At 40.9% G+C, this 13,353-nt stretch overlaps 1 protein-coding gene across 3 annotated transcripts in view; it reads left to right on the top strand.

Annotated features, from left to right (window-relative positions):
• utrn (utrophin) overlaps positions 1-13,353 on the top strand; it is a 201,381-nt gene that overhangs the window by 133,184 nt on the left and 54,844 nt on the right. For all 3 annotated transcript variants that reach the window (XM_085431917.1, XM_085431918.1, XM_085431915.1), the window contains exons 59-62: positions 1,885-2,153; positions 2,989-3,135; positions 6,715-6,793; positions 8,142-8,202. In XM_085431917.1, the coding sequence (XP_085288043.1) occupies positions 1,885-2,153; positions 2,989-3,135; positions 6,715-6,793; positions 8,142-8,202 (556 nt within the window). The remainder of the gene's footprint in view (positions 1-1,884; positions 2,154-2,988; positions 3,136-6,714; positions 6,794-8,141; positions 8,203-13,353) is intronic.

Raw genomic sequence — 13,353 nt, 5'->3', positions numbered from 1 at the left:
CACCAACTCATTCAGTATTCCCTCTCTGTCTCTTTTTGGGTGCAGCAGGGAAATCTTCGTTAGGTCAGCATATTTCCCTTCTAACTAAACCCCTACTGTGTAAATAATTAAACCGACCCAAGGGAATGTGTAGGGGTGTGGCGAGACTTCAGAGCGCAGACGGATAGGCTTGTTGTCTGTGGTCTTTGATGCAGATATCAAAGTGTCATCTCATTGTATACAGTAAATAGATTTTTTTAAAAACGAGCTAATTTAAGATCAGAAGCTGTGCTTGTGGTGTAATGAGAGGATATTGAATGTGTCAGAGTAACACTCTGATAGTGTATTAGTATAGTAATGCTTTGTAAAGACAATCAAACGAGCTTACATTACTTTGCCTGTGTACATCATTCTTCTTTATAAACTACAGACACCATCAGTATCAGCAATGACATGAGGCTTCCTGCAGTGTCAGGCGTTTTTGTATGCCGGGAGCAAGATGAGAAAAAGCGAGATTGCAGAGGTGCAACAGGTGAAGATGGTAATTCAGTCACTACCCTGGAGATAAGACCTAAGAACTCCTGAGAGCTGCTCATCTTTTTTGCAGTTAAAATGATTATCTGGGGAGCAGTTTTCTCCTATATCTGCTCTTTCTTTTTTTTTTTTATTCCCTCCTCTTCTCTAACCGCATCCTCAGATATGCCACAGTCGTCATGTCTTCTCACCTTCTGACTTCTTAGACTTCTGTCATTTCTTAGACCCTCAGTCTCTCTCATTTTTTTCCTGTCTTTCTCTTTGATCAAGCCTTGACTTTAGTTAAAGCTTCAGCGTCCTACCTTCTTTTCTTATTTTTCTGCCCTCCTGTTCTCCTTTGCTCCTCCATTCTCCTCGTGTTGAGTGTCGCTCATTTACCTAGTATGGGATCAAAGCTTTAACTGAAGAAGTGAGGACTCAAAAGCTGAATTCAGGGACAACAGTGAATAGTTCAGCAGGTCGTATTTGTGACTTGAATGCAGCTGAATTTGGCAGATAGTGTGTCAGAGAGCAGGTCAAGGCTGGCGAGAGTGATGGAGAAGAGGCGCGTGTGCAGTTTGGATTAGTTCAGGTTGTTACTGGAAAGAAGTTAGTAGACCTGAGACACAAAGGGACAAAAGAATTAGTTCTAAGGGTCAGAAAATTCTACATATCAGTTTTGACAAGACTGTAGTTTTTCTACCAGGCAGTACAAAGTCAGAAAGAGGATCGAAGGGCTGGGGTTTATATTGTCCTGGAGCTTGATTTGTCGATTTGCAGATGAGTCATAGAAGGGTCAGACTTAGACATGAAAGATGTGCAACTACTGAAGGAATGTGCAATAAAAGAAAAAATGATCACAAAGGGCTTATTCAGCTGTATAATTATAGTAAAATTTGCAGATAAATGGCTCGTAGTTCTTCAGAATCTTCTGCCACATCATGTTAGGAAGAGAAAAGAAGAGACTTTAATAAAAATTTATACAGGTCTCTTCAGTGTTTTTGTTGTAGAAGTACGTATTTAGAGAACAATGATTAAATGTTGAAGATGGTAAAGGTTGTTTTTAGGAAGCTCTAGCACTGAAACGTCACAAGCATGTGTATTTTTGCAAGTGAAGCAGTGCGGGGGAGCCTGTTTGCAGCGCTGGAAAGAAGTCAAGGACTGTGAAATAAAAGAAAAGATCCGGTTCAGTGCAAGGATGTGAACACATTACAAATGCATTTCTATCATTTCTTCCATTTTATAGAAGTAGTCTTGAAATAAATGCCTTTCATTACCATATTGTGAAGAAATAACTGAACAAAATATGAAATAATAATGAAGGCCATGAGCATTTCTCCACAAAATGGCGTGCTTCTTTATTTCCCGTATTTTCTTTTTTTTATCTTTCAGATCTCACACCAGAGGAGAAGGCCCGAGGTTTGGCCCGGGCTATCCGAAAGCAATCTGGTGAAGTGAGGGAGCGGTGGGAGCGTCTGAAAGGGCACGTGGGCGGTTGGCAGAGTCAGGTGGAGCGAGCCTTGGAGCGACTCCAGGAGCTGCAGAGCTCCATGGACCAGCTTGACCTGCGGCTGACTCGGGCAGAGGAGGCCAAAGCTACCTGGCAGCCTGTGGGCGATCTGCTGATCGACTCTCTGCAGGATCACATCGATAGAACCACGGTGAGTCAGAGGGTCAGATTTTTGCTAATGCACCATAACCATCCCTCTTATACTGTCAGATATGCTCAGTTTGAGTGCTGTTTAACAAATCTTGTTGTTTTCTGTTATAAAATCTTTGAAAATCCTGATTTAAAAAAAGAAGAAGAAATGTTTGATGCTTCACATGGTTTCCCTGGTTCTTTATTTACTTTGTGTGTGTGTGTTTTTTTTAAAGAAAGTGCTACTTCATTTGAGGATATATTCAGTATAGTCTTGTTTGTTTACACATCATATTTGAGGATGTCTCGTTTTGCCAAGGAGAACCGGCCGAGAAACAAGCAACAAATTTAATTTAACAAGCAAGAGAAATGAGAGCATCTTCTTGTAAACTGTAAACAACAAATGAAAGAGTCGAGAAGCGGAGGACAAAAGGGCACTGAAAATAGCCAAGTCACGATTCACAGCCTGCATGAGGAAATTCAGCTGTTGCACTCATTTCTCTCTCTGCTGCACCTCAGATCTTAATCACCTGAGGTACAGCCAGTCCGGGCACTCGTATTTCTTTATATCCGTGTCATTTAGCGATCCACTTTAGATCAAATGGTCTATTGATAGATTAGATTGCAACCAGAGCAGCACTTGTCTCTAATATGGGAGACAGGTAGGACAGTACACGGAGGAGACTTTTTAAATGCAAATTTTAAAGCTGAAGCTGCAAACTTCATCTCCTGTTAGATTTTAGGTGGTCAAACAAGAAAGGGATAAACAAACAGCAGTCAGCAGTTTGGACTAAAGCATATTTATTTTAGGCTAATCTCACAACTATAATACAAATACGCTATCATCTTTTTCCCAGGCCTTCAGAGAGGAGATTGCCCCGTTGCGTCAGGACGTTCGAATTGTCAATGAGCTTTCTGCTGAGCTGACACCATTGGACATTCAGCTGTCATCCACAGCCTCGAGACAGCTGGACCAGCTCAACATGAGGTGGAAACTTTTGCAGGTACTTTAAATCCCCCTGAAACAGCTACAGATTTCGGAGCAGGAGTAGGGTTTTTTGTGTGTGTGTGTGTGTGTGTGCGCACGCATTTTTTCCTCTATATTTTGTCACAGTTGTCTAAATGACTTCAAAGGAGACTGCGCTGTCTCGATGTTTTTGTTTTTTGTGTCTCCCTCGCTTTTTTTCACTGTATACCAATTTTACTTTGTCAGCTGAACACACGGGGATTTGGAGCCGTCCCTCTCCCTGTTTACTTGTTTTAGTTGAACGCAGCTTTATGTTCAGTGCGACACTTTGTCACTACACATCACTGGCCACTATTCTTGCAGCGCACCGGTCATATCCTTGGCTCTCTGCACGCTTGATAGTCACAGCTAGACAGTCACAGCTAGACAGTCACGAGTGTTTCTCAGAGTTGAACATGTCTCAGACCTCGAGGAGAAGTCGTGAAAAAGTCTCTTAACAAGTTATTACAAGGAGATAGAGGAGTGGGTTTTGAGCATGAGCGCTGGAGTTGTGTTGATATCCTTTAGACAAGTTTCAGTCATTTTTGTATTCTAATTGGGGATTTTTAAACTTAAAGGTGCACTGTTAGTCAGTTTTTAATCTCTAGATTGCTATGCCAAAGTAGCTTTTCTGTCATGTCTCTTAGATTTAGGGTCCTTGGCATTGATACCCAGTGATGCTTGAGATCTGCAGTGGTAGAGTGCGGTGGGACTTGACCTAAGCGGCTAAGAATGGCAGGAGACAGGTGCTGTCCAGTGTAGCGAGTGATTTATTCACCATTTTGTGATCAAACCATATTTACAAAAAGAAGAAGAAGAAGCTCAACTCCATAGTTAACTCAGTTCAAATAAACATAACTGAACTTAAATCAGTGGAAATTAAGGTCAAACTGCACACAGCTACACTGACCTGGTCCTTTCCCCCCTGAACACCTGCATTCATCTGCTTAAATAGTCCACTCGCCCCTGGACTATTCCATTCAGTAGGTAAGATGAACATTATCATACTCAAACCTATACTGCTACTCTTTACTAGCAATAAAATCGCTACGGTGTAATCAATACATATTGCACCAATAAATCCATTTCTGTATAAACACAGTCTAAAATTCTCCGACTTCTTCACCTGATCTCTTCCTGTGACCTCAGATTAGCTATAAGCTATTAGCTATGAAGCTATAAATACAGGAAGTAAAGCTATAATTTCCTCCTTTTGTTCCTGGAACACAGGTAAGTAAGGTGAGTTCAAACTACACCAATTAACAGTTGAAATAAATAACATGTTAACTTGACAAACTTGTCAGAATTGATTTAAACCAAGATGTTATTGTACATAATCTGTAAAAGTGCAAAACATAAACAATAGTAGATGTTTGCCTATTGCAGACTACATATGAAATATGGTTAAATCAAAACAAGAATGTTAACTAAGAATATGGACAAATGGTGTTCTCACCCACTTTGTCACATAGAGGAACTGAATACAGGTTAGATGCTCAGCTGTGGACATGAGACAGATGTAGAGTTTTTTTCCAGTGCAATGTTTTTGAAGCTTCCTTTATAATTGAGGCACACAGTGTGGTTGCATTATTCGGGAATTTAAGCAGGAAAAGAAATGTGGCCCCCCTTCCCCGCTCAGCAAAACTGGTTAGCTGTGCTAATTTGTAGCCCTGTGATATTTTTTTTTCCAGTGCACTGCACAGATACCCACTAACAGTCTTGTTGCCTGGAATATGACTATAATTTAGATTGTGAGTCAGAGGAGGGCTTAGTTTCATTCTGTCTCTCTCTGTTGTCCGCTCTTTTCATTTCTTTGAGTCTGCAGGACGGCTTCAGCTTCACTAATAAGCCAGATCTGGCTGTGTAGTTTGATGGTTTGGTTTTCATTTCCAGACAGCTACCATCTTCCTTGCTGCGGGAGAGTGAGGATAATAGTCACTAAGTGGCCAAAAAAGAAACTGAGCTACTGGTCTTTCTGTACCCATTTCCAGGATCCCTCTGTGATCTGGCTGACTTAATACCCGAGGCTCATGTGTGAATGTGCGAGTCTCAGTATTATAGGCTGCCAATACTGTCCAGCTAGTCAGAATGATGGAGCAAAGCAAATCATGTGCGGCAGGGCACAGGTGCAGTGCCTGAGAGGTCAATACACGGCTCTCAAAGGAGCGCGGGAGTAAGAGTCTGAGTGATTGATAACTTAAATGCTTTTCACACAAGTTTTTTTTTATTTTTTGTAAGCAAGCTGAAGTAGTAGTAGAGATAATAACATGGAGTAAACAGCAGTGTTTTAGCATTGATTTTGAAAGTATATAAGATTTTATGTTAACACACAAATAGGCACAGTGTGATTCTGGTGCTATGTTACAACTGCACCCAGACAAAACACCACTCTGTCTCTTCTTTCATCTTCCTGGCACTATGACACTATCTTCTCCATCACACATTCACTCTCATTACACTAGTAGCTTAATATTCCCTGAGGGATCAATAAAGTAGTGCGTTCTTATCGTGCCCTATTCATCTCGTATATCTCCCAATCTCGCCTAATCTCTTTCTCTTACTGTCTTTTCATCTTTATATCGGAGTGTTTTTTTTTTTGGTTTTTTTTTGTAAGCAAGCTGAAGTAGTAGTAGAGATAATAACATGGAGTAAACAGCAGTGTTTTAGCATTGATTTTGAAAGTATATAAGATTTTATCTTAACACACAAATAGGCACAGTGTGATTCTGGTGCTATGTTACGTTTCTGATCTTTGCAGGAGCATGTTTCTGATCGCCCCATATTGATATATATTTGTTGTTTTTGTGGGATTAGCTCAAAAGTAGAGATTTAGGAAACTTAGTGTTCTTGTGTGCTGCCTGATTTAGCTTCTTATGTGTTTCCCCGTTGAGTTTCTCTCTTCATTTTTCAATTTAAAAAAAAAACTTCCATTAATTCTCTGTTTCCCATTACGGTCACATATACCATCAAAGTTGAGAATGCACATGGCACACTTCCATGAAATCTGGATAATGGGTTTCCCTCTGGCCCCAGCACCGTGTGTCTACACTAGATGGTGGATTTGTGACCTGCAAGTCTATTTTGGTCCACAGTTACCTGTAATTGTCACTGCAGTGATTTGCTATGGGCTTTGAGCTCATTGTGTGCGAGCGTACAGCCGTACTGTGATTGACTGCATCCGGTGTAGATACTTATTAGCTGACACGTGCATGTAAGCACTCAGTTACCTGCTGTTTGTGGGTTTGACATGTGCTCAGCTAATTGAAGCTGCTTTATAATTTCCAGACAATGCTAAATGTCCTGAAATTGACACCAAGTGCCTGTGAGTCGAGTCAAGACGTGATACTGTGTATATGTATACCTCTATTGGAAATAAAATTTCTTGAGTTGGGGTCTTACAGAAAATCCACTTGTAACTTAATTGCACTGAAATTGAATTCTTTCCAACCATGACGCCAAGTCTAGCCACTGTAAAGTTCTGTCTGTGCGAGCAGAGCCTGCCAGCCCACAGCTGACTGTCTCTTCCTTGTGTGTGTGTGTGTGTGTGTGTGTGTGTGTGTGTGTGGTCATCATACAGGTGGCAGTGGATGACAGACTGAAGCTCCTTCAAGAAGCCCACAGAGACTTTGGCCCCTCCTCCCAACATTTCCTCTCCAGTGAGTACCGAGCCTATTACTTCTCTAAGGAAATTATAGATTTGGGGTGACTTGGTTTGATTCCACTCAGTTACACAGTTTCACATCGTCCAATTTCTCTCCCATGCCCCGTCTTTTCATCCTCAGCCATATGCTTCGCCGTCGCGGATGCTCAGTGGACGCGTGCACGCGCATACACATAGCGTGCAGACGCGCCACTTCACTCATGAATAATGCAAGGCTTAATTACAGCTCTGCACTGACTCCTTCCTCTCCCTCCCTCTTTAGAGTGGTCATTAGCAGAGCATAGAGAGTTAGAGACAAAGTTGGAGAGAAAAGACAAATGCAGAAGCGTGAACATTAAACAGAGCAGCCAGACTCCGGCTCCCTGCGCCTCTGTCGCGCTCTCCCTCGCTCTCTGACTTTCGTCATTTTCTATAATCATACAGCCATTAGTGTTCTCCCCGTTCCACCTGATTTGCTTTGCTGGCTGTCAGACACGGAGACAAAATGGACGGTGTGCGATTCAGAGCAGGTGGCATGCTCAGCCGGCATGCTGTGTCACCAACAGACACGAGTTTACAAAGTAAGCGCTGCTGAGAGCTCAGCAACTGCACCCAGACAAAACACCACTCTGTCTCTTCTTTCATCTTCTTGGCACTATGACACTATCTTCTCCATCACACATTCGCTCTCATTACACTAGTAGCTTAATATTCCCCGAGGGATCAATAAAGTAGTGCGTTCTTATCGTCCCCTATCCATCTCGTATATCTCCCAATCTCGCCTAATCTCTTTCTCTTACTGTCTTTTCATCTTTATATCGGAGTGTAGAGCTGTGTCAAGGAGGAGGGAAAGTGGGAGGGCGATAAATCAAGCAACATTTCTGCTTATTGCTTTTGAGAACATCTCAAGAGTTATATTTGTCTGGTTTTAACACTTTATCAGCTTGTCATTTTTAAGATTTCCCTTGCTTGTCTGTGTTTTTTGTCTTGTTTTGTGCCCCCCGTTTTTTCTCCCTCTATTTAAAAAAAAAAAAAAATAAATAAAAATCTTTTCTTTCATGTCCCATTGTCTCCCTCCTCCGGATTTTCTGCCAAGAAAACAATATCCATTTACCCAACACCCCCCCCCCACCCCAATTTCATGCTCCGTGAGAGTCTTCCTTATACATCTAGACTGTGTTATAATGGAAGCGTTACATGTAAAAATTATTTCAAGTCAAGGTCCAAACACTAAATGGATTATTTCACTGCTTGGTGGAATTGTGCAGCATTTATTAAGATGGCGTTTGGATTTTAGTTGCCCGACTTTTTGTCTTTCCCCTCATCTCACTGCTCTCTTTATCTTTGTCTCTCTCTGTCTGCAGCATCTGTACAGCTCCCCTGGCAACGTGCAGTTTCTCAGAATAAGGTTCCTTATTACATCAAGTAAGTGGCGAGAAATGGCTTCGATAGCACTCACTGTGCCTGTATAAACTGTATGCATGCGTCTGTCTGTGTGCTGTAGTAGGTTAGAAAAAAATGCTATTTGAAATGGAATTATTGTGTGTGAGTGATTTTTTTTAAATGTCTTTTTTTCCAATCAAATTTGAGTTTGCTTTAATTTTTTGCTTTAATTTTCATTCTTGGGATTTCTTTGTCCACTGGTAGTCTCAAGCACCTGAATTTTATTACATGACCTTTTGCGGCATATGACCATAGTAGAATATTTCAAGTCTAGACTGTGCAACTTTGTAAAGTAATCTCCTAAAGGACCTCTAAGGCTTTTAAGGGAGTATTTATAGGGCATGACCCTTTTGTAATTTTGCAATAACTTCTTCCTTTAAAACGGTCAGTTCCCCAAAGTTAAGTCCGTGCAAAGTTCATTTGTACTTATCTGAGAATAATGTAGGCAACTGTCTGTTGAAGTGACAGTGAGCAGGCTGGTGCCATGTGTCATGTCTCTTGGACGCTCTACTCAGGCAGCATCATTGTCTAAACCCTTTCAGCAGGTCATCCACAAATCAGAAGGTTGGTGGTTCGACACCTTGGTGATTAAAGCCGATTAGATAGTAGGTGCAGAAAATGACTGGTGTTGACTGATGATAATGGTATGATGGGGTTTGAATGGGTGAACGAGGCATGCTGTATAAAGTGCTGTGAGTGCTCAAGTAGACTATGCATTCACACTCAAGTGATCAGGAGCAACTGCTACTTTTGACCGTCTCCTACCTCCTGAGTGCTTTGAGCGTGGAATCGAAAAGCTCTATATAGAACCGGTCTATTTACCATTTACATTTATTTAATGTCCTGATTTGAATCTCCTGACATTGTGTTCGTTTCAGGTGTGAAAACAGTCTTTACTGTCATACGATCTTTTCTGCCTTTTAAGTAACAGATTTGGTAGAAAAGTTGAAGTTTGCACATTTATGACATCTTTATTCATCTCAAGGTAGATTCAGATGCGGGCAGTATGGTGCAGACCGAAATGATCTGCATTTTGAAAATGCTGAGAGCTGATTGTGAAATGGCTCATTATTATCTGATCTTTTCAGTTTTTTCTTTTGTGCGTCAGAGCTGTAACCTCTTGTGACCTCCGGTAAACACCGCCTGGTCATGGATCTTAGTAGCTATTTGTTTTTCCTTTGTATTTTCTGTGCATTTTCTTTGTCGTCCAATTAAGAACTTCTTTCTCTCGCGATTGGTTTTTGTCTGTAAATTACCATTCAGGCTGTTTCACCTGCACATTTCACATTCAGTTCAACAGTAGCACTTCCTTTTGGATAGATAATATTTGGCTGAATCCCAGGACTGCTTCCCATATTCTTCTAACAGTGGCTGTAATGACTTTAGCTTGACATCTCGCTTCCCATTCTAATTTTTTGCCAAATCACTCCAAACTGCAGGTTTTTGCTTAAACGGGCAGAAATGGCGTCCAGGACAGCTTTTCTACTGCTTAGGAGATGTCAGTTTTGAAAGTATAAAGGACCTCATTATCCAAAAAACATCTAACTGTACGTCAGTAAATTGCTGCCTTAACCAGATCTACACTTATTTTTGTGTAGCAGTTAGAAAACTCTATTTCAGCTATCATTTATCAGTTCTGCTGCTCTCTGGTTTCTTTTATAACGCTGTTACTGCCTGTATTTATTTTTAGGATGATAAAGTGGTAGCGTTTTTTCAGGTTGCCGTCCTAAATCATCCTGTGCCCTGAGTGGAAATGTCACCGTCTCAGTTAAAATTGTCAAATGGCCATTTACACAAGGGAAAAACCCCACTTGTTCACTGTCCACAGAACAGTCCACAATAAAAGCTACAGCTATGAAGATTTAAAGATACAGTCATGTTTCGGTAACTAGTTAAATGTCTTCAAAAAAAGTTTGATGAATCCATTTTCCAAAAGATTCTATATTATTAAGTGTGGTCACAATCTCAGCTTCTATAGTTTTATTTTTATGTAGCAAATCTGTCTGTTGTTGTTTATTTGGTGATGCGTTTGTGTGCATATAGGCAGTAATGAAGAAAAACAAAATTTCATAATAATCTTTTTTGCTGGACGGTATTAAGAGGCTTAAGTGTTAAATCATGTTAATAATACAATGTTTATGTACAGCCTTGTGAATGGTGTCTAAAAGCCTTGTGTTTTTAGAGGAAGAGGCATGTAAAGCCATTTTTAGATTGAATAACAAGACAACACCGTTTTCTGCCTGACTTTCAGTCTCTGACACTATTGTGGAGACATTTTGAACCAATCTTTTTTTACAACGTGGCTTCACTTCGTTGAGGTTTGTAGGTATTTGTTTATGCACCGCTCTCTTGAGGTCCCGCCACAGCATTTCAGTCACTATTTAGCTGTCAGCCTCATATTTGTTACACAGAGGAGTTTATGGCTGTGAGGTTCCCTGTGGCTGTCAAACAAGCTCAAATCATCACCCCTCCGCCACCGTGCTTAATAGTTGGTGTGAGGTGTTAGAGCTGATATGCTGTTTGCCAAACGCATTATAGTCAAAGGGCATTGTTCCAGAAGTCTTGTGCTTTGTTTTTTGTTTTTCAGAGAGGATTTCTCTCTTTATCTTCAAACAATCCATGCTTGTTAAGTTCTTTTCTCTTTGTACTCTCATGAACTTTAACATTTTTAACATTTAAGCTGCCGATTGAGGTCTGTAGTCTGAGATGTAGCTCTTGGGGCATTTCATGGTGTGAATTTGCTGGGATGTCCATACCTGGGAAGTCTGGCATTGTATTCACACACCCACTTTCTCCAGAACAGTAAACTGCCAAAGCTTCTGCTTTTATAGAGGTGCTCACACTTACTGGTGCTGAGGTGCACTTGATTAGCATTTGATTAGCAGCACCTGGCTGCTTCTTACCCTCTTAATTTGGATGTCAACAGTAAGGGCGTCTGAAAAAAATCTTTGTTTTATATGATAGGTCCCCTTTAAAGAGCTAGGTAATGTCTAGACGAAGACAAACATGGGATTTATATATATAGAGAGAGGGGAGGGACACCTGCTTTGGGTTTGGGCCTGCATCTTGGCACTAGAAAGGGTTCAGATGTGAAAGCCAGTGACTCGGAGGACAGGCTTTATAACTTTAGAGTCAACAACAGCCTGTGATCACAGATGTGGCCAGCCAATGAACCTGCGTCCACCCACTCATACAAACACACAAACAAAACACAGGGGTATTTAAGTACCTGGGACACATAAATAAAGTGTCCCAGGTACTTAAATTTAATAATCGAAATTTTAATCATATACGTAATAATTTAAATATGAATGTTGCAAAAACTTATTTTTACTCAATGATCATCTCTCATATGGACTATTGTTTGACGTCCTGGTCACTTGCTTGTCCAACAACACTTAAAACTATTGAAAACATTTATAAAAGAAGTTTAAAACTACTTGACAAAAAACCGACTTCCCACCACCACTGTCATGTGTTAAAAAAACATAAATTACTGAACTTCAATAACTTAGTGAAACTTAAAAGAGTGTGTTTAATATATAAAGTCTTACACTCCCTTGCTCCACCACCACTAAAGCAGTTCATTAGGCATAAAGAAAGCTCAGACAGGACCACTCGAGCTACAATCCGAGGAGACTTGTTTATACCCCACAGACGGACAGCATTTGGGCAGAACGTCCTTTCTGTCCAGGGTGGCCATCTGTGGAACAGTCTTCCTCAACCCATTAGAGAATGCTCTACACTCAATTTGTTTAAGGCAAAGGTTAAAAAGTGGTTATGGACAAATCAAGTGTGTGATCATGTATGAGTTGTATAGTTTTAATGTTTTATTTGGGAACAGAATGGTGTGTATGTGTAAGTTTGGTGATGGAGTTTTTATTATGAATGAATGATGAATTTTTATGAATTATTATGTCTATTTTTATGCTTAAGGACAACAGATGGAAATTAGCCCTTGGCTATAATCTGGTATGTTTACATTCATGTAATTTTTTTTTACATTTATGTTCATTAACATGCACTGTCCTAACTAAATAAATATATAAAGTATTCACAGAAAACTGTACACAGAAATGTATTTAGAGACACAAGCAGTGATATATATTTTTTCTATTTCAAATTGAAGCTAGTCTACAGCAGTATCCTCCTCTCTCACATCCACACATTCGGCCTTGGAGGCAGTTTTAAAATTCCACCTAATTTGTTGTTTGAATTCAAGTCTAAATCCATCTCCAGGACTAATCACAGGTCGCTTTTTGTGCCGTGACATCCTTGGGACATCAGTGCCTCTCTCTGAAACATTCATTTCCCCAAACTCCTCCCCATCTCGTCTCCCATCTCCTTTCATACTCTGCCTCTTTTCTCCGGGCTGACAAAGGGCCTCTGATTAAAACTGTGTCTTTGTCCACCCCCTGTAGCGAGCAGTTCCAGTGACATTTTGTGGGGAAACTGAAATGGCTTCACATAAGTTCGGTGTATTTATTGCATCATGCTGGCAACCTCATATGCTTTCCCATTTCACCACTGGCACCCTCTCGACATTCGAAGAAATCTTTGGTTGTGCTGTCTGTCTGTGTTTGTGTTAGGAGACATTTGGCACTGTGAAATGGTGCCAAACGGTTATGGTGGGGTTGAGCCTAGCAATAACCCCCCCCCCCCCCAAAAAAAAACAGCCACTCTGCTCACTGTGACAGTGTGCTCCTCAGGATGTCTAGTTTAGGAAGTTTTAATAGGAATCCTAAACTATTTGAACCGTAACTCAAAAGCCCAAAAAAGGGGGATGCTATTATAGGAAAGATGGGGGTGGCTTTTTAAGGGAGGGTGGAGGTGGAGCGGTGAGAGACAGAAGATGTCAGGTGGTGAATGCAGGCACTTATCACCTGTCACAGACACTTGGTGATAAGCCTGGCAGGCTGCTGTCAGTGGGGGGAAAAAATAGTTCTTGAAATCTTCCTCGTGCTTACTCAGATATTTCCCTGATTCTGTGTCTTTGAATATCCAGATATGCTACTAATCATTCAAGTGCACGCTCATGATTATTCATGGAAGTCTCTGAGCGTGTGACAGTGACAAATTCCCACCACCCACCAGCAAAGCGACTGCAGACGTGTTTGGCCACACTGTTGCCGT

The sequence above is a fragment of the Copadichromis virginalis genome, linkage group LG15 (assembly GCF_057382275.1).
Source record: "Copadichromis virginalis isolate Kocher_CV1m ecotype Utaka linkage group LG15, C_Virginalis_male_GT1.1, whole genome shotgun sequence".
In the NCBI taxonomy this organism is placed as follows: domain Eukaryota; kingdom Metazoa; phylum Chordata; class Actinopteri; order Cichliformes; family Cichlidae; genus Copadichromis; species Copadichromis virginalis.
The sequence above is the reverse complement of the archived record's forward strand: the minus strand, read 5'-3'. Positions and strand labels throughout refer to the sequence as shown.